Source organism: Erythrolamprus reginae, chromosome 2, assembly GCF_031021105.1.
Source record: "Erythrolamprus reginae isolate rEryReg1 chromosome 2, rEryReg1.hap1, whole genome shotgun sequence".
NCBI classification, from domain to species: domain Eukaryota; kingdom Metazoa; phylum Chordata; class Lepidosauria; order Squamata; family Dipsadidae; genus Erythrolamprus; species Erythrolamprus reginae.
The window spans coordinates 14,043,136-14,064,813 of record NC_091951.1 but is presented as its reverse complement, the minus strand read 5'-3'; the positions used below and the strand labels follow the sequence as shown (position 1 = coordinate 14,064,813).

The 21,678-nt window shown below is 45.0% G+C and overlaps 1 protein-coding gene across 1 annotated transcript in view; it reads left to right on the top strand.

Moving 5' to 3' along the window:
- Window positions 1-21,678, top strand: part of LOC139159152 (uncharacterized) — a 68,210-nt gene that overhangs the window by 30,397 nt on the left and 16,135 nt on the right. The window contains exons 9-11 of the mRNA XM_070736504.1: window positions 13,809-14,234; window positions 14,380-14,598; window positions 18,994-19,206. Of these exons, the coding sequence (XP_070592605.1) occupies window positions 13,809-14,234; window positions 14,380-14,598; window positions 18,994-19,206 (858 nt within the window). The remainder of the gene's footprint in view (window positions 1-13,808; window positions 14,235-14,379; window positions 14,599-18,993; window positions 19,207-21,678) is intronic.

Below are 21,678 nucleotides of genomic sequence, written 5' to 3'. Positions count from 1 at the left end.
AGGAAGAAAAGATAAATGAGATAAGGAGAGACAATTGGACAGGGGACGGAAGGCACACTGGTGCACTTATGCATGGCCCTTTTCACTATGTCCTACTTGTGAAGGGGAGGAGAGGCTCTGTGTACAATCAAGCAGAGTTGGAAAGCTCACATTTTGTACACAATCGCAGAAAGGTGATGATAGCAATAGCAAAAGTGTTAGTACAGGAGTACATGTGTGTTAGGGTTTGCCATTGTAAACTTGTACTGTCACTTTAAATGTTACAGTTACTACTGTAAAACCAAACTTGTACTTAAAGAGTTAATGTGCACTCAAAGAGTTAACATGTACTTGAAGAGCTAATATGCAAGGCTGTTTTGTCACTTCCTCATTGAAGCTATAAAAGCTCATTATTTTGCTTGGTCATTTCATTTACTTTTTTACTTTTGCCTGAGACGGGGGAGTTGTGTCCAAGCTCCATGCTTGTATAGAAACATAGAAACATAGAAGACTGACGGCAGAAAAAGACCTCATGGTCCATCTAGTCTGCCCTTATACTATTTTCTGTATTTTATCTTAGGATGGATATGTTTAGCCCAGGCATGTTTAAATTCAGTTACTGTGGATTTACCAACCACGTCTGCTGGAAGTTTGTTCCAAGGATCTACTTTCAGTAAAATAATATTTTCTCATGTTGCCTTTGATCTTTCCCCCAACTAACTTCAGATTGTGTCCCCTTGTTCTTGTGTTCACTTTCCTATTAAAAACACTTCCCTCCTGAACCCTATTTAACCCTTTAACATATTTAAATGTTTCGATCATGTCCCCCCTTTTCCTTCTGTCTTCCAGACTATGCAGATTGAGTTCATTAAGTCTTTCCTGATACGTTTTATACTTAAGACCTTCCACCATTCTTGTAGCCCGTCTTTGGACCCGTTCAATTTTGTCAATATCTTTTTGTAGGTGAGGTCTCCAGAACTGAACACAGTACTCCAAATGTGGTCTCACCAGCGCTCTATATAAGGGGATCACAATCTCCCTCTTCCTGCTTGTTATACCTCTAGCTATGCAGCCAAGCATCCTACTTGCTTTTCCTACCTCCCGACCACACTGCTCACCCATTTTGAGACTGTCAGAAATCACTACCCCTAAATCCTTCTCTTCTGAAGTTTTTGCTAACACAGAACTGCCAATGCAATACTCAGATTGAGGATTCCTTTTCCCCAAGTGCATTATTTTACATTTGGAAACATTAAACTGCAGTTTCCATTGCTTTGACCATTTATCTAGTAAAGCTAAATCATTTACCATATTACAGACCCCTCCAGGAATATCAACCCTATTGCACACTTTAGAGTCATCGGCAAATAGGCAAACCTTCCCTACCAGACCTTCCCCTATGTCACTCACAAACATATTAAAAAGAATAGGACCCAGAACAGACCCTTGTGGCACACCGCTTGTATCCTGTCTCTGCTCAGTATAAGCTTTGTGCTTTTATCTATATTGTATTTTAGCTTCGTGCTGTTATCTATATTGTGTTTTGCTTTGTGCTCTAATCTTGTAGTTGCTCAGTGCGTATTATTCTGTATATGCTTCATATTCTGGATTGTTTATATTTTGTTTATATGTAAATAATACTTATTTAACTAAGTCTGTGCCTTGGCTTTATCACACATCCACGCTTTGTTAAAATTCTCTGCTCGGTATTGTTGAAGGTTTCATAGCATAGCTAACCGAGACAAGCCAACAAAAAGCACTTAGACTTATATACTGCTTTACAGTGCTTTACGGCCCTCTCTAAGAGGTAATGCTGAACTAATGCCTTATTTGTGAAGAGAAGATTCACAACCATCAAAGAAAGGGAGCGAGTTACTTGACATTATATTCATGAATTTTCTGGAGAAATGTTTAAACTAAACAATGAGAATAGAGAGTTTATTGATACTAAACACTTTTGTCCCCAGCAATCTAAAACTTATGGGATAATCAATGCTTGGAACGTAGATATTAGTGTGGGTAAGAATATCAACTTTGCTGCCAAGGAAAATGAAGCTTTTGCGTGCTAAACCATGTGCACCAATAAAACGGATGGTAAGGAAGCAGGAGGATTCAAACACAAAACAGGTTATGGAGAAGTTAAATGCAAAGTCAATTAAAAAGGACTCCAATCAGTAGGGGGTTCCTACCGGAATGGATGAGGATGCCGCACTGGTAGTAAAACTGGAGCTGTGCATGCAGCTTCGGGTCTCTGGCCTGCGTGCATGCACGTCCTAGTGAGATTTTGCTTCTGTGCATGCGTACATGTGCAATTTCAGTGATTTTTTTTTCTGTGCATGCGTGGATGCAAAAAAGTCACCAAAATCTCCCTCTCGTGCACATCCCCTCATAAGATATTGCTTCCTGCACATGCGCAGAAGCAAAATCTTACTGTGACACAGGCACACATGTACCAGAGACCTAAAGCTGCATGTGCAGCGCACTGATAGCGACAGTAGTGACAGCCCCTGCTTAACTCCAATGTGTATACCAGCGCTCCCCAAACTACGACCCGCAGGCCACATGCGGCCCACTGAGGCCATTTATCCGGCCCGCCAGTGAGTGACAAGAGCACAGGGAAAAGAGAGAGAAAGAAAGAAAAGGGAAAGAGAGGGAGGGAAGGAGAAGTGGAGAGGAATGAAGGAGGGAAGGAAGGAAAGAAGGAAGGAAGGAAAAATGGAGGGAACAAGGAAGAAAGGAAGGAAGGAAGAATGAAATGAATGGAGGGACAGAGGAAGGAAGGACTGGTTTTGCAGAAGAGACGGAGTAACGACTCGGACACAAGAGCTGGATTTAAACTTGGGTCATTTTATTATAATAAATTTGCATAATTTATTAATTAAATTAGCATGAATTAGCATAAATTTGCATAAATCAACTTACTCAACTATGACCCGGAAACAGTGGACCTGCAGGGTCAAACAAACACTTCCGGGGCGGAAATGACGTAAAAGGTCAACATTCCTGGGCAACTATGGGCGTAATCGATGCTGGTCCAGGTGAGGGACCTCTCCCTCACCTGAGACCCTGCCATACACTCGCATGAGGGGGGTCCCGCCGGCTCACCCCTACCCTGGGACTTCAATAGCGGGACCCAAAGACAGGTTCTCCCCAAGTGCGCAGGTAGCACCCACCATGGGCTTGGAGAGAACCTGTCAATCATCCCCAAAGATGCCCAAGGGAGAACGCGCAGTTGCTGAAACCACCCAGATTTCCGCCCCTAACCTGCCTACCCAATGACCAGAGGTAAGCCAATTAACCTAATTAAATGCAAAACACCCCCTAACCGCACATCCATCTCCCCAGTGTGGAATGGGCGAAAAAACAGCCTGGCCTAATGGGCGAGGCTGCAAAAAATTCCCATTCGGCCCCCGCAGGCGACCCCTAGGCACACTGCAAAATAGGGAAGGGCGGGTGGGTGTCTGCTCAGGCACCAGGTCCGGGCGAAAAGGCTGTCTTCCCGGCCTGCTGCCCCTTAAATAGGGCCAGCAGGCCCCGCCCGGACCCGACGTCATGCCCAGCCACGTGGGCAGGGCATTCTCGGCCGAAATCTCGCCTCGCGAGATTTCGGCCGAAAACAAGATGGCGGCCGCCATCGGAAGGGTCCGAGTCTGTCCGGCCCTTCAGCAACATCGCCGTGGGGCCGGTAAGTCAGCCGGCGTTATTGCAGAAGAGACGGAGTAACGACTCGGACACAAGAGCTGGATTTAAACTTGGGTCATTTTATTATAATAAATTTGCATAATTTATTAATTAAATTAGCATGAATTAGCATAAATTTGCATAAATCAACTTACTCAACTATGACCCGGAAACAGTGGACCTGCAGGGTCAAACAAACACTTCCGGGGCGGAAATGACGTAAAAGGTCAACATTCCTGGGCAACTATGGGCGTAATCGATGCTGGTCCAGGTGAGGGACCTCTCCCTCACCTGAGACCCTGCCATACACTCGCATGAGGGGGGTCCCGCCGGCTCACCCCTACCCTGGGACTTCAATAGCGGGACCCAAAGACAGGTTCCCCCCAAGTGCGCAGGTAGCACCCACCATGGGCTTGGAGAGAACCTGTCAATCATCCCCAAAGATGCCCAAGGGAGAACGCGCAGTTGCTGAAACCACCCAGATTTCCGCCCCTAACCTGCCACGGAGCGGGGGTCAGATCTCTATCTTGGCCCCCCGACTCCCCCCTCTATCTGCGCCAGCTCACGCAGAGACCGCTGCAGGTCCTGTAAGAAAATGGCGTTCCCCTGTTCTGACAGGTGAACGCCATCGGCCCGGTAAAGCCACGGCCGGTCTACAGTGATGAGGGGATGGGCCACTACAACCCCACCTAATTCTTTGACAGTTTTTCCCACGGCCTTATTCACCCTGCGTCTAACCCGGTGGATGGCCCTAAGGGAAATGGCGTCCCTCCAAACGATCCTTGGAAGGATCTCTGACCACACCACTTGCGTGGTGGGCCATACCGTGCGAAGCCGCCGCAGGTCTTCGCGCGCCTGGACGATCAACGGTAGACCGCCAAGCAGGCATAGGTCATTGCCACCGAGGTGCAAGACCAGCCATCTGGGTGCGGCTATGGGCTGCCGACCACCCAGTCCCATCTGGGCGCGACCCTGGGTAGCCGCCCGCCCAGCAGCGCCGGGTACCGCCCTGAGATGCTGAGTACCCAGCAACGTCGGTAGGAGGCCCTCCCACCGCATACCCCTCCGGCCCATCCAAACAACATTGACCCACCGTCCCAACGACAGCTGGGTCCCGATGGCGCTTCTGGCTGCGGAGCGGCCGGCCCAGAAGACCATGCTGTGGCCACACAGCAGCGCCGTCGGTTTCTGCCTGGACTGGGAACCTGGAAGAGGACACACACAGAGAGGTTACCTAGCCTAAACCCTGCCCAGAATCCTCAGCGGGCCTAACATAACCCAAATATGCCGCTGACCGCCAGCGGCCGATCTCCTGAATCCGTTGGGCCGGGAAACCAGAAAGTGCCGCGCTAGTGGCGGCGCCGATACGGAACGAATGCGTTCCATAACCAGCAGGATCCATGCCTACCTGAGACATTGCCTTAGACACTATTGCCCAGAATTGATACCGGGTCAGGGGGGAGCCATCCTGGTGTAGAAAAAGGTACCCACGCCCTGACCCACGCAAAACACAAAATTGCTGCAACGCAGCCACCGGGCAAACAGACTTATCGGTGGCTGCGCTGAGTTCAAGTCTAACCCCTCTGTGTAACTGATCTGTCTTGGAGTGTCTCACCAAAAGAGAGACACCCCCCTGTCTAAAGGTCAGATCAGCGAGCTGGAAAGCGCGGAGCGACACGTCAGACTGCGAGGAGGCCAGTGCCTCGCTGACCCTAAGGGCCCCAAAAAACATAACACAAGTTGCTGCCCTGAACAGCCGAGCCTCGTAAAGAGAGGCACACAGACTGCCAAATGTCTGATTAATCAGAGACAGCTGCTGAACCGTCAGGGCCCGATGAGTGTCAGAAGGGAACCCCTGTCGCTCCCTCACCCAACCTTCCAGCATCCTCCGGATGCGAAAATCACCCGAAAAATCACCAAACCCCCCCGCCTTGGACAGAAAGGCGAGGCCGGCTAACCTAGCCCTGATAGTCCTCACTGAAAGGCCACGCCCCTTCAGCAGGACACAGAATTCAGCTAGGTGCTCAACCGGGGCAGGCCAGCAATGGGGGTAACCCCTACCCTGCCTGAAATCCCCAAACTCCTTACCTGCACGCTGATAAGCCCGCAGGGTGCTAGGAGCTACCGATAAGGCGATCGCCCTGGAGGCCTCGTCTCTCCAGCTCTCGAGAGCCCGCCCAGGCTCCACAGGTGGGCCGGAAACACCTCTGGCGACTCTCGGGCCCACGGGGCCAGGGTCCGAAACCTGGACAACTGACCACGGGACAAGGCGTCAGCCACCCCGTTGTCTAAACCAGGGACGTGCCTAGCCAAAAACAAGGCGTTCAAAGACAAGGACCTGTGCACAAAATGGCGGACAAGCCGCATCACCCTGTCACTCTTAGAGGACAGGGCGTTCACAACATGGACAACCGCTAGATTGTCACACCAAAAATGCACAGTCTTATCCCTGAACTGCTCTCCCCAGAGCTCTAAGGCCACTATCAAGGGGAAAAGCTCCAAAAAAGTTAAGTCCTTAACCAATGAACAGGCACTCCATTCCGGAGGCCATGCCGACCAGCACCACTGGTCACCTAAAACAACCCCAAAACCGCAAGTCCCTGCGGCGTCGGAACACAGCTGCAGCTCCGCTTCCAAAAGAAGCTCCTGCCGCCAGAAAGACAACCCGTTAAAACGTTCCAAAAACTCCCGCCACACGCAGAGGTCAGCCCTGACCCCTGCACATAAGCGGGTACGATGGTGGGGCAAACTGAGCCCCCTCATCGCATCATACAACCGGCGAGAGAAGGCCCTACCAGGCACCACTACCCGACAGGCAAAATTAAGGATCCCAGCCAACTCCTGGAGCTGCCGAAGAGTAACCTTCCTGCAGCCCAAGACCGCCTCAAGCTTGGACCTGATTTTAATCAACTTATCCAGGGGCAATCTGGAAGATTGCTCCACTGAATCCAATTCAATACCAAGGAAGGTAATCCTGGTGGCAGGGCCTTCGGTCTTCTCGGAGGCTAAAGGCACCCCCAATTGAGCACAAAGGGCTTCGAAGTCCCGCATCAAAGCAAAGCATTGCTCCGATTGCGCAGGCCCGGCCATCAAGAAATCATCAAGGTAATGAACGATGGAACCCAGGCCACTACGCCTCCTGAGCACCCACTCCAGGAAGGTACTAAAGCTCTCAAAAAGGGAGCAGGAAACAGAGCAGCCCATAGGCAATGCCCTATCCACGTAAAACCCACCTTCGAAATGGAAGCCCAGCAGCTCGAAGTCGCCTGGGTGAATGGGGAGGAGCCGAAATGCCGACTTAATGTCGCATTTACCCATAAGGGCTCCCACCCCACACTCCCTAACCATGGCCACGGCCGCATCAAAGGATGCGTACCGGACAGAACAAAGCTCGTCAGGAATGAAGTCATTCACTGACTCCCCTTTTGGAAAAGACAAATGGTGAATCAACCTAAATTCACCACTCGCCTTTTTGGGGACCACACCTAAGGGGGACACACGAAGATTCGGAAAGGGAGGCTCCGGGAAGGGCCCGAGGACCCTGCCCTCAGCCACCTCCTTTCGAATCTTCGCCCGTACAATGTCCTCATGTCCGACAACCGACCTGAGGTTGTCGGACATGAAGGCCCTCCTAACACCCACATAAGGGATCCTAAATCCCTCGGAGAAGCCCCTCAAGAGCAACTCGGCTCTCGGGCGAGGGTGGTAGTCGAACAACCAACCCTCGAGCACAGATACATTAATTGGGCTGGGCCCCTTTTCCCCCAGCTGGTGGGGGAGGTTTTCCTGGACCCCCGCCCTTCTTCTCCGCCCCTTTCTTGGGGCGGGGACAGACTGAAGCTGCATGGGACCCCCCACAATTCCCGCAGGCATGCTTGTACTTACAAAAGGGACGAAAACACGCCCCTTTTGCGGCAAACTCATGACAAGCGGGCGAGGCCCCCTTGCCAGCCACACCAGGAGTCGCCTTGGCTGGCGAAGCCGCGCCAGGCTCCTCCTCCATGAAGTGCCCACTATCCGTATGCTCACACCCTTCCTTTCCAGACATATGCGTGGCCCGGAACCACAGGTCCGGGACCACCATATCCCATGGCAAGTTAGGCTCCACCGACATCCTCATACGGAAACCCTTATCATAATGGCGCCATATGGTGCCCTTATATTCGAAGTGGGCCCTGGCAATCAAGTCTATATACTTAAACATGGCAGAGGCCATAGCCGGCTGCCTTTGGATCACCACAGACCCATAGGTAAGAAAAGCATACAGCCAGGAGCTGAAGCATTTCGTTACCTTGGTCTTCTTCGTTTTCTCCCCCGGGACAATCTCTTTCTCCTGCTTGGGAACCTCTCGGTTCAAAAGCGAAAAAAGATCCACGTATTCACCCCGCCAAATAGCCTCCTTGACCGACGGGTGAAGGTGGCATCCTAGAGGGGTAGACGGCAGCCCGCACGGTATGGCCCCCGCTTTAATACAAGCGAACGGGTCCCATACCGAGTTGGCCGCCACACCAAAAACTCCCGCCCCGTGAGGGTAAGGGAAAACCGGGAGCGGGGGCATGACAGGAGGGGCCGGGGGAACCCACCCCCCTGCCCCAGGCACCGCAGGTGTCCCCGCAGGGCCCGTCCCGGACAGCGGAGCAGCGCCGGCCGCCGGCGGCCCCGGAGGAGGAACCGGCGGAGCCCATACCTGCCCGCAGGTGCCCGCGGAGGACCCCAGAAAGCTGGACCCACTCCCGACCCCCGCCGGGGGAAAACCCGGGGCGGGGGGAGGAAGAAAGGACAGTGATGTAGTGTGTGGTGCAGCCTCACCTGCCCCGTACGGGGTTGATGACATCCACGGGGGGCCCAATGTTGCAGGGCCCGGGAAAGACGCCATCGGCCCTGCCGGGGCCTGTCGTCCAAACGGAGCCATCTGCCCAGCCTGGGCCGCCGCCGGATCTCTCCCCAACGCCGCGGGCACTGGATCGCTGGACGCTCCGGGGACCGCACCGCTCCTCCACTGCTCGAGCTCGTCGAGCCTCTCCAACACCCTGGCCCAAGACAGAGCAGGAGAAAGATCAGGTTGAGGGGCAGGAGGCAACGAGACCACCCCCCCTTGTTCAGGGACCACCCCCGCAGCCCCCTCCCTACTGGCCCGAGCCCGGGCAGAAGGCCTAAGGGCCCTCCTGGGGCGCGCCGCTGGCGGAGCCATAGGTGCAGTGGCAGGCCTCTTCTTAGGAGCCATCAAAACTTTTCCCCTAGTATGCAATGAGCCACCAAAACAAACTAGGCCGAAGCCCCCTGACCGAGTGGCAGGCACAAATCCCCCACCGCAGGGCCCTACCTAGGGCCTGGTACCAGAAAAAAGGGGGGGAAGCCTCTGCTACCCCCTAGGCCCCTTTATGGTATGATTTTATTTGATGCCTTTCCTTTCCCCTCAGGGCTATTAACCAGCCTCCCTGCACAGGTAGGCCTTAAAGGCCTGCAATCCGGCCTCCCAAAACGACAACCGCCCAAGACCGGGGGCCCAGACCGAACCCCCCCACCGCGCCCCGAGGGGGATCGCTGAAGACAGCTCCCACGTGGAGAGGTTTAAGGCCTCAACGTCGTCTTGAAAGAACAGCACTTTTCGCCCCCTCGGTAGGCCACAAAATGGCGGCCGCGACACGAGGGGATCCCAAAATGGCGGCCGAGCAGCACCAAACAAGTGTCTGCTCAGGCACCAGGTCCGGGCGAAAAGGCTGTCTTCCCGGCCTGCTGCCCCTTAAATAGGGCCAGCAGGCCCCGCCCGGACCCGACGTCATGCCCAGCCACGTGGGCAGGGCATTCTCGGCCGAAATCTCGCCTCGCGAGATTTCGGCCGAAAACAAGATGGCGGCCGCCATCGGAAGGGTCCGAGTCTGCCCGGCCCTTCAGCAACATCGCCGTGGGGCCGGTAAGTCAGCCGGCGTTATTTTGGGGGGGGAATAATTTTTTTAAATTTCTCTCTCAACATACATTCAAACAACACAGTGTACCATCTAATTTTCCATGCTGTATTTTGTTAGTAACTAATTTCAATCATCAAAAAAGTTGCAAAAGGTTTTTTTTTCTAATTTTGTCATCCAGTTACATTCATTTTCTTTTAATTAAATTCCCTCCTTAATGTTCCTTCAAAAAGTGCAACACCAATTATATTTCTAACTTATTAACCATTATGCCAAAGTGCTTCCTTCTTTCTTTTTACATTTTTCATAAGCCAGGAAAATCTTGTATAGCTAATCAGATGTTAACAAAAGAAAATTAAAAACAAAACATAAACATATATGAATTTCAGATCTTCTACCCCCTCTAAATAGTACGTTCCCATTTTGTTTTTTACTTTAAAACAAGGTATGTGCAGTGTGCATAGGGATTTGTTCATAGCTTTTTTATATAGTCCGGCCCTCCAACACTCTGAGGGACAGTGAACTGGCCCCCTGTGTAAAAAGTTTGGGGACCTCTGGTGTATACACTAACATACAAAGTATAAGCAATAGGGTGAATTAGAAATTCAAGTAAATGAGGGCAGATATGATATTGTTGCCATTATAGAAACTTAGTGGGATGAAACCTAAAAATGGAATACACAGCTAGAGGGATTAAAATTATTAAAATTATTTAAAAGAAACAGACCAAATAAAACAGGGGATGAAGTTGCAATATACATAAGAAATAACTACATTTTTACTGAAACAGAGTACAACGAAGCATTTCTGTCAATATAAAAAAGGGGATAATTGCAAAAATATTGCAATAGATGAATACTATTTTTTATTTATATTTTTAAAATTTATTTGTCAAGTGTATAGTATATGATTACAGGCATACAAATCTAATAAATTATTGTTGTTGTTGTTATTGTTATTGTTATTATTATTGACTGAAAGCATCATAGTTCTAAATTGTCTAAGCCCAAAATTTTAAGTATGGTGGCATAAGGTATCCTGTTGTGAGTAGAAGAGTGGAGGACTCTTCTTGTGAACTATCTCTGGACTTGCTCAATTGCATTATTTCTTTATTATTAATTGGATTTATATGCCACTCCTCTCCGAGAACACATTAATGTCTGGTATGCAGTGCAGATTCCAGACAGGTGAGCTGCATTCAAGAATTGGTCTACCGAATGTTTTGTATGCTCTGTTTAGCCAGATATTTATTATAACATTTGCTAGGTATTTTTAAATTTGTACTGATATTGTGTTATAATTCGGACCAGAATATCTCCGGGACCGCCTTCTGCCGCACGAATCCCAGCAACCGGTTAGGTCCCACAGAGTTGGCCTTCTCCGGGTCCCGTCGACTAAACAATGTCATCTGGCGGGACCCAGGGGAAGAGCCTTCTCTGTGGTGGCTCTGACCCTCTGGAACCAGCTCCCCCCAGAGATTAGGATTGCCCCCACCCTCCTTGCCTTTCGGAAACTCCTTAAAACCCACCTCTGCCGTCAGGCATGGGAGAATTGAAACATCTCCCCCTTGCCCATGTAGTTTCTGTGTATGATTCGACTGTGTGCTTGTTTTTTATATATTGGGGTTTCTTTTGGATTTTTTAACCTAAAACTGTGATTTAGATTGTTAAATATTAGATTTGTTAATATGTATCATTTTTTACCATTGTTGTGAGCCGCCCCGAGTCTACGGAGAGGGGCGGCATATAAATCCAATAAATCTAATCTAATCTAATTAACTTCTTTTATTGATGAGCAATTTGCCATTAGCTAAATTACTAAATATTTCACTTTTTCAACCACCTGCATATCTGTTATTTCTTCCAATTGTTTATTTTGATTTTTGGTGAGATTTTTTGTTATATATTTTTTATTAATTTAAAGTCCAGCTACTTCTCCAAATTTTTCAATCTTTTTGATTAATTTAGGTCCTGATTCAAGTGGTTCTTCTATTATGAATGCTAGGTCATCGGCAAAGTCTTGAATTTTATACTCTTAAATTCTTTTTCTTATTAAAAAGTTTTTTATTCATAAAACATTTAGAAACATAACATATACATCATAGTATGACACAATACAGACGGACAACAAAAAAAGAAAAGGTACTTGTTTATTGTACATTTTTATTGTACCAATATTTATTTACATTGGTTGTTCCCTTCTCCCATCTATTATTTTTCCAATATCTGTTTGAGTTTTAATTAATTTATAATTTCTCCTTCATACTTTCTAGATTTTAATCTTGGTTCTCCTCTCTATCCAATTATATAATTTGTTCTAGGTTTCAAAATAATCTTTATCTAATTTGCCCTTTAACCATAATATCAGCCTATCCATCTCTGCACATGTTAAGATTTTAATAGATTTCTTCTTCTTTAGGAGCATCTTTATTTTACATTTTATATAGTCTTCTTTTCTAATAGTTAATTCTTTAATTTCCTGTTCTCTAATTTTTATGAATAAAGTTTCCAATGTTAATATAAACAGAAGAGGAGATAGTGGCATCCTTGTCTTACACCTTTTTCATATCAAGTAATTCAGTTCATTCCCCATTCACAATAATTCTAGCCTTTTGTTTTGAGTAAATTGTTTCTATCATTTTTGTAAATTTTGCCCCAAATTTCGCTGTATCAAGTTGCTGAAATATAAATTTCCAATTATCGAAAGCTTTCTGGGCATCAAAGAAAACCAGTGCTGCCTGATTTTCGGGATGTTCCACGTAATACTAAACCATATTCATTATTATTCTCAAGTTGTTCTTGATCAGCTGTTTCAGTAAGAAGCCATTTTGGTCTCAGTGTATATCCTCATTAAGAATTTTTTTAGCATTTAAAGAAAATATGTATAAAAGAAATTAGCAAAAATGTTTAAAAGTAAGTTGGAAATGCAGTCAGGTCTTTGGCTCCTTTTAGAAACATAGAAACATAGAAGACTGACTGCAGAAAAAGACCTCATGGTCCATCTAGTCTGCCCTTATACTATTTCTTGTATTTTATCTTACAATGGATCTATGTTTATCCCAGGCATGTTTAAATTCAGTTACTGTGGATTTACCAACCACATCTGCTGGAAGTTTGTTCCAAGGATCTACTACTCTTTCAGTAAAATAATATGTTCTCATGTTGCCTTTGATCTTTCCCCCAACTAACTTCAGATTGTGTCCCCTTGTTCTTGTGTTCACTTTCCTATTAAAAACACTTCCCTTTTACCACATGTGGTGGACTTGTCCGGAGGTTTGGTGGGTTGTTTATTGTTAGTTTATTTGGCAATTCCTTGATTGGGGTATTGATTGCTTCTTGATTGTTGATCTGATGTTAATCAACATCAATTAACCAATGTAATGACAATCAACATCAATTAATATCATTAATTGTTGGTGGAAAATTAAAGTTATGGAAACTATAGATTCCCAAAATTGTGTCTGTTAGAAGAGACAAAATTTCAACTAAAGACCTGTCAGCTTATACAACTGACAAATTATATGTGGAACTACATCCCCCATCTCTTGTACAACTGAAGAAGAAACTAAAAAGATGGCTGCACAAAGAATATGAACTATAGAAACAGAAAATGATGTAGCAATCTTCCAAAATTAAATGGCCCATTATTGGAACAATATACTTCAGTTTACATCTGCACACGGGAGTCTAACTGCATTACATTGTAGTTGTCACACTCTATATTGACAGCCCCTCAGAGACATTTTAGTAATGAAACAGTTAACTATGTGCGCCTTATTGGATCCTCCTCTTATGATGTAATATCCTGCCAACTCACTTCCTTCTTCTTCATTCTTCTCTTCTTGAATCTCCATGATGTAAGACGTATTTGTTTGTTGCCCCTCGAGACAATCTTTTATTTGTTTATTTCTGTTTTTAAAATAAATATATCTTGTTTGAATAAATGACTGAGGCTTCTATCCATCGATCTCCACGGGGTTTAGGGTTAAGGTCCTAACAGATCTTAATAATTTTCCTACTCCCTGCGACAGTAGTGGTGATCAAGAAATATGATTTGCATTTTGATTGTCATTCTTTTTACTTGTTTCTCATCTTCCACTGTTATATAAAGTCTTCTTAATATTCTGTGTTTAATATTTTAAACAATGGCCAATGAACAAACTATTCTAAGATATTTTTCAAAACAAAGTTAGATTTATTAAAGACTCATATTTTGGAGTTCTCTTCTTCATTGCTTTTCCAGATCAGTCATACAGTTGTTTCAGAAACTCTGAGTGATAAAAGTAAATTCCCGTTTTTCCACCGGATGCTCCTCAAAGAAAGGTTTCGGTATTCAGCAATTGTCCGAGTGCTCTTGCACTTCAGATGGACCTTGATTGGCCTCCTTGCTCCAAACACAGAGGAGGGAGAGAATTTCCTCAGGACATTTCCTCCTTTGCTTGTCAGGAATGGAATTTGTGTCGTTATATCACAACAATTCTCACTGAGTGAATATCCAGTAACTTTCAGGGATTCCAGCTTTTCTCAGTGGAAACAAGTCAACGTCTTTGTTCACTTCACAGAACACATTATTGTTTCAAGCACATTTCAAATTTTTCATCTAACACTTGACACTTTGTCAGGACCCATTAGAGAGAAAATCTGGATCACCACAACTTTGGGAAGCTGTGTAATGAATCATTTAGGATATCATAAATACATCCATAGTATTTGGAGCTTTGAATTTATGCAAAACGTAAGTCCAAAATATGCTGCTTTTGAACCCTTTTCCTTTGTAGACTCCCAGTATGAATTTTCAGTGCTCTTTTTCAAAGCATGTTTATTCTGTCAAAGGCCGAAAAAGATGCACCCAAAAATCTCCAGTGGAGACAGAAGATGAACTTAATGGGATATTGGTTGAAAACAGTGACTCTGTTTACATTATCTTTTTGACTCTGGCCCATGTCTTGAAGGCTGCATATTCGTCCAGATCCTGGAGGAGAAGGAAGGATGCCCCAGAGACACTGGAGGCTCCAAGGCTGCAGCCATGGCAGGTATGGGATCCCAATAAGGACCCAACAAACCACATTCCTCTGGAGAAACAATCCATTTGAAAAAGAGAGAAATCATATCAACCTCCTTGTGCTACAAAAGGCCAACAGATTTGGTCAATCTAGTTGCCTGGGGATAATTTACCAAGGATACCAGATATATTTTGATAATAAGCACTTCTAATTTTAAAAGACAATTTTCACTTTTAACATTGTTTCCTTATTGCTTATTTGAATCCTATGACAATCATTAAGTGTTGTACCTCATGATTCTTGACAAATGTATCTTTTTCTTTTATGTACACTGAGAGCATATGCAGCAAAGACAAATTCCTTGTGTGTTCAATCACACTTGGCCAATAAAGAATTCTACCTACCTACCCGTCCATCCATCCATCCATCCATCCATCCATCCATCCATCCATCCATCTATCTATCTATCTATCTATCTATCTATCTATCTATCTCTATTCCTATATGCAGGGCTTGTGATGAGCACTGTAGAAATTTACTTTTATAAATTTGAAGGAGACCCTGAGAGTGACGAATGGTTTGTGTCTCAGTTGGGTGCTATTTTCCCACAGTAGGTAGCTCATGAATCATGCTGAAATGAGGAAGGCAACTTCCAGCTGTTTACTCCAGCAGAAATAGAGCTTCATCCTTGGGACAAAGATCCTTTTAAGTAGTCTGGGTAAATGGTAGCTCATTGTAGCATTTTAATTTTATAATAATGCTTACAACACGTCAACCTGTGCGACTGCTTTCACAAGATCAGCGGTTATGATACATATATTGTATTTAGTACAAGTTAGGGGGGGGGGGAATTCCAATCTTGTGGTTTGTCAGTTTTTCAAGATAGCTGGCAAAGAGGGGCCTATATATAGCCCAGATGATAGTTTACCTTCCCAGGAAAGTCAATGACAACAAAAAAGCTTCTTCCAGCACATAAACAACAAGAGGAAAATCAAGGAAACAGTCACTACAATAAAAAATGAAGATGGCAATGAAATCACAGACAGCAGAGATAAAGCACAGCTACTCAATGCCTACTTTGCATCAGTCTTCACACAAAAAGGAACCACCAACCAACTAACCTGCAACTCAACTGCAATAAACAGCCCTGGAACCGAACTCAACACAGATAAAAACACAATAAGGGACTACTTGTGGAAGCTCAATGAGAACAAATCATCAGGATCAGACGGACTTCACCTCAGAGTCTTAAAAGAAGTGGCAGACACCATAGTGGAACCCCTTCTCATCTACCAAAAATCCTGGACCACTGGAGACCTACCCAAAGACTGGAAACAAGCTGACGTAGTACCCATCCACAAAAAAGTTAAAAAGATTGACCCAGGCAACTTCAGACCTATCAGTCTGACTTCTATACCTGGAAAAATACTGGAGAAAATAATAAAAAAAAACTTTGCCACTACCTAGAAACAAACAAGATAATATCCAACAGCCAACATGGGTTTGTCAGAAACAAATCATGCCAAACCAATCTCATATCATTCTTCAACACCATAACCAAATCAGTAGTGCAATGCAACGTAGTAGACCTCATATAATTGGACTTCAGCAAAGCTTTCAATAAAGTTGACCACAATCTCCTAATCCACAAATTTAAAAAAAACGGGGTAGATTACAACACATGCAGATGGATAAACAGTTGGGTGTCCAACCAAATCCAATGAGTCATACTCAATGGCTCCAAATCTACATGGAAGTAGGTAGGCAGTGGGGTACCACAAGGTTCTGTCCTGTGCCCTGTGCTCTTCAACATTTTTATCAATGACCTAGACAAAGGAATAGAAGGGGAACTAGTCAAATTTGCAGACGACACCAAGCTAGGCTCAAAATACAGAAACACCTACATAGATTATCACTGTGGGCTCATACTAACAAAATGCTGTTCAACGTTGAGAAGAGCAAAGTCCATCACCTAGGTAAAAGAAAACCTAGACACGCATACTGCCTGAGAGAAACCCCACTTAGCAGTAGTCACTGTGAAAGAGATCTCGGAGTCTTGGTGGATAATCAACTAAACATGAGCCAGCAATGTGCTGCAGCAGCTAAAAAAGCCAACATCAACAGGAGAATACACTCCAAGACCAGGGAGGTATTAATACCATTCTACTACGCCCTCGTCAGACCACATCTGGAGTACTGCATTCAGTTCTGGTCACCACACTTCAAAAGAGACATTGAAACTCTGGAGAAGGTGCAGAAAAGAGCAACCAAAATGATCAGGGGACTTGAAACCAAGACTTATGAAGAGAGATTGTGGGAACTGTGCATGGGATAGCCTAGAGAAAAGGAGGGCCAGAGGGGACATGATAGCAGTATACAGGTATTTGAGGGGTTGCCACCGAGAGGAGGGGGTCACTCTATTTTCCAGGGCACCAGCTTGCTGGATGAGGAACAACGTCTGGAAGGTGACCAAGGAGAGATTCAACCTGGAAATAAGAAAGAACTTCCTGATGGTCAGAGCGATCAACCAGTGGAATGGCCTGCCTGCAGAGGTTGTGAACTCCCCAACTCTGCACATTTTCAAGAGGAGATTGGACAGCCATTTGGCTGGGGTGCTCGGGCAGGGGGTTCGACTTGATGACCTGATGTTCCCTTTCAACTCTAATAATAAATATATTAATTAATAAATAAACCCTGCAGCTGCCTAACAGCCAGCAAAAGAAACTCAGAAAGGATCCTCCCAAAATCAGACTGAAAAATGAATTGGTGAGAGATTTGTACTTTTAGCCTTGCAAGAGTCTCTTAATGGCACTCCAATAAAGTTGAATTAGCTCCTGTGGTCATATTTCCTATTTGGTTTATTAGGGAGCAGATTATCTAGGAAGTTTCATCTTGAAAAAATGCATGCTTTTTTGTAATTGACCTTTATTTTCAAGGAGTTTATGAATGATAAATTTTTTGCTGTTATCCAATGTATTTGTTACCTGCTGTAGAATGTTCTCTATAATTGATCAAATGCGTCTATTACATTTTCTCAAAATGTATTTTTTCAATATCTCATTGACAAATTTTGTTGAACTTTCCTCATTCACTTATGAACTTAGTGGTAACACTTGTCCTTCTCTGAGGCTGCCCCAGATCTATGGAACCAACTACTACCCAATGTCCGTACTGTTCCCACCCTGCTGACCTTTCATAAGGCCATGAAGACCTGGTTTTGCCGGCAGGCCTGGGGGCCATAAATTTACATCTTTGATGACCAACTCTATAAATGGTGTGCTATATATATGATTGTGACCCATCCTTTTTAAAATAACTTTTAATGGGGTTTTATATGTTTTAGTCTCTGATAATGTTTGACTTTTTTTATTCTTTTATCTATTTATATTGTATTTTTATTGTTGTTTTAAGCCACCCTGAGTCCTTTGGGATTGGGCGGCATAGAAGCCAAATAAGTAAGTAAGTAAGTAAGTAAGTAAGTAAGTAAGTAAGTAAGTAAGTAAGTAAGTAAGTAAGTGTTGTGATTCCGTCTGAGGCTCCTCAGGGAACGGCTGAACCTCTGCTGGCTCCCTGCTCAGAGGGGGAGGAGGAGGAACAGGAGGAGGAGGAGGAGGCCCAGGCAGAAGGGGAGGAGGAATATCAGGCCGAGGGAGAGGGAGAACAGCCAGAGTCCCCCAGGGTGGAGCTCTCCCCAGCAAGCAGCCTGGAGTCCTTAGATGAAAATGCTCAAGCCATCATCGATCACAGGCAGAGAAGAGCAGAACAATGAAGGGGACAATTAGCCAGGTACTTCCAGTCCTAAATAGGTAACAGCTGGGTTTGGGTGTGGTTCTCCCCAGAAAGGCTGAAAAGGCAGACCCACCCTTCCTGTATTGTGGAGTATTATCTTTGGGAGTCCTGGGACCTGGCTGTGATCTTTGGCGTCTCTGATTCTGACTTGTGGCCTTGAAGGCTGAAACCTTGGGGAAAAGGGCGTGGGGGCTTATTCTCTACAGTGGTGTGTGTGCCAGCAAGAAGTCTGCTGTATTGTCTGGCCGTCAGGACTTTGCTGTGAAGCCTCATAGCCTGCCTGTTGGGAAGAACAGGTTTTTCTCTGTGTTTATTTTTCAAACTATAAAGTGCTTTTGCTTTTACCAGCGTGTCTGGCTGCTTTTTCCAGTTGGTGTTGAAGTCTGGGGGCACCCAGACAGAACAGTAAGTAAGTAAGTAAGTAAGTAAGTAAGTAAGTAAGTAAGTAAGTAAGTAAGTAAGTAAGTAAACTATTATTAATAATAATAATAATAATAATAATAATAATAATAATAATAATAATGCATGAATGTACATTTTAAAAAACTGCAAAGGAAAAATTCATACATCAAAATGCTAGGTTGGATAGCAAACCAAGGTTTCTGCTTTTAAAATTCTTGGGTGTTTCCATTCTAGTTCCATCCCTTTCTGGAGAAGAATGAGTTCTACAATCTTTCCCACTGGAAACTTTACATGGACCATAATGGAGAAATAGCTGCAGATATGGACATTGAGTTCTTGGTGATTTCGCCAGAGGGGGATTTGATGAAAAGGAAACTGGGGAGTATTGAAAGACAGTCAGTTAATATTAATAAAATTGCTCTTTCATGGATAAACCTGCTCAACAAGGTGGGTCAAATATTGCTACCTTTTCTCTCTTTTTTTTGTAAAGATTATGACCCATTTCAAGTGACCATGGTGGATAACCCTCACTGGGAGTTGAATGTACAGAAGAGAAAACTTAACCTTTTGTTAAATTGCATGACGGGACTTCAGCTTTATTCACAAAAGTGTCCTTCGGATGCCATGATAAAGAATATTCTTTTAAACTGATTCAGTCATGTCCAATATTGGATGCTGGGTGATTATTCTTTAAGATGGAGACCATGGATCAAGCTGGTGGGACATATTCAAGTGCCTTTGTGGTTCTAATAGCCTCAAGTTCTTTTAATTAACCAGCATCTGCATTATGGTTTGGACTGAATCAGATGAAATATTGTCATGACTGATTAGAGACCCTGTTGGTCCAGGTGAGAAATAAGCCTCACCTTGTCCAGTTTGAGGAATGTCTCTCTTGAAAGGTCGTTAATGTTCTATAATCTTTTTAAGTCTATGGAGAGGGGCAGCATACAAACAAACAAACAAACAAACAAACAAACAAACACCTCAAACCTGGCCAGAATTACCCATATTGCTCTTTCACCCCACTGAAATAGCCAATAGGCCTTCTGCTCTTCTGAAGAAGCTCTAAAGATGTTTACATTTCACATGAAACCATAAATGCAGTTTTGATGTCAGATAATGCCCATAACCTAAAGTGACCAGATTTTAAGATTGGGAAAGAGGGACACCATTGAACCGGGGTTGGTGGGTGTAAAATAAGTTTAGCCAAAAAAAAATTGGCAAAAAAATTTATCTCTCTCTTTCTTTCTTTCTTTCTTTCTTTCTTTCTTTCTTTCTTTCTTTCTTTCTTTCTCTCTCCCTCTCCCCCCCTCTTTCTTTCTCTCTTCCTCCCTTCCTCCCTTCCTCCCTTCCTCCCTTCCTCTTTCTTATTTCTCTCTTTCTCTCCCTTCCTCATCTCTCTCTTTCTCTCTCCCCTTCTCTTTCTCTCTCTCTCTCTCTCTCTCTCTGTGTCTCCCTCCCTCCCTCTTTCTTTTTTTTACAATAGTCCACATGGCTGTCCAGTTCTCCAGCATGTATAGCATGCTGCTTAGGCTGCCATAGCAAATTCACAACTAATATACCAAATGGGCGGGCAGGAGGTGGGGGGGTCTCTGTTAAACCTTCCCAGGCTGCAAAGGGAGAGAAAGGTTGGAAAGACTCCTGAGGCAGTCAACCACCCTCCCTCAAATCCCTCGTTTGTTTCCCTCTTCTCCCTCTCTCATTCTCTCTCTCTCTCTCTCTCTCTCTCTCTCTCTCTCTCAATCTTTCCCTCATTTCTCTCTCACTCTCCCCCTTTCATTTCTGTTTTTCTCTTCCCTATCCCTCTCTTTTTCCTTCTCTCCTCTCTCTCAGTTGTATCCTCTCTCAGGATAAACATATATCCATCCTAAGATAAAATACAAGAAATAGTATAAGGGCAGACTAGATGGACCGTGAGGTCTTTTTCTGCCTCAATTGTTTATGTTTCTATGTTTGTTCTTCCTCTCCCTCATTCTTTCCCTCCATCAGTTTCTCATTTTTCTCTTTCTCTTTTTCTCTCACATTCCCTCCCCTCCTCCTTCCCCTCCTCTTTCCCTCTGTCTCTGTCTCTCCAGGGACGAGCCAGCAGCCTACCCCACTTCTTCTTAGTTTGTCCTCCAGTTTCACACAGAAACTGCAGCACTTCTGGGTTTTGTAGCCAGCCAAACAGGATCTCCTCTTCTGCACTCTGTGCTGCAATCTCTCTCTGGCCGGGCTCCGTCCCCCAAGATGCGATGAGGGAATGCTCTCTGCAGCTGAGGAATGTTGTGAGGCCACCCGATAGCCCCTGGCAGGAGGCTCAGCCCTGGGGATGCCCCCGAAGGCAGGATAATTGAGAAGGGGCTGATGGAGCCGAGACCCCTCCCCTGTGGACATAAGGTTTTAAAAAAGCGGGACTTTTTAAAAAAACCAGCAGTACGCGGGACAAATAGGCAAAAAATGGGACTGCCCCATGAAATTCGAGACGTCTGGTCACCTTACCATAACCTGAAAAACTGAAGTACCGAAACAAGACTTAGATCTTAAGAAAAGCCCTTCCTCATTTTGGAAACAACAAGAGAAAATTTGAAAGGAAATGCTTCCTATATTTGGGTTTTGGCTTTTAAGAGGGCACTTCGCCTGAAAAATGTAGAATGCATTTGTTTCATCTTTATCTCTAGCTAATTCCTGTGAGCAAAAAGGAGAATCCAAATTTAACTAATAAGAAATGTAGATTTGTCTTTCCATAAAAGTTGGTGTTCCATAATTGTAGTTCTTCAGTAGAAAAATGACCCGGATACACAGCTTGACACAAGTCTCTTACTCTTTTTAAAATATGTTTTCTTTATTTATGCGTGCACACATAAAACAGACATTTTAAAAATGTTGGGCATTTTGTGACCATCCCACACATTCCACATTTCTGTTTATTTTTATCCT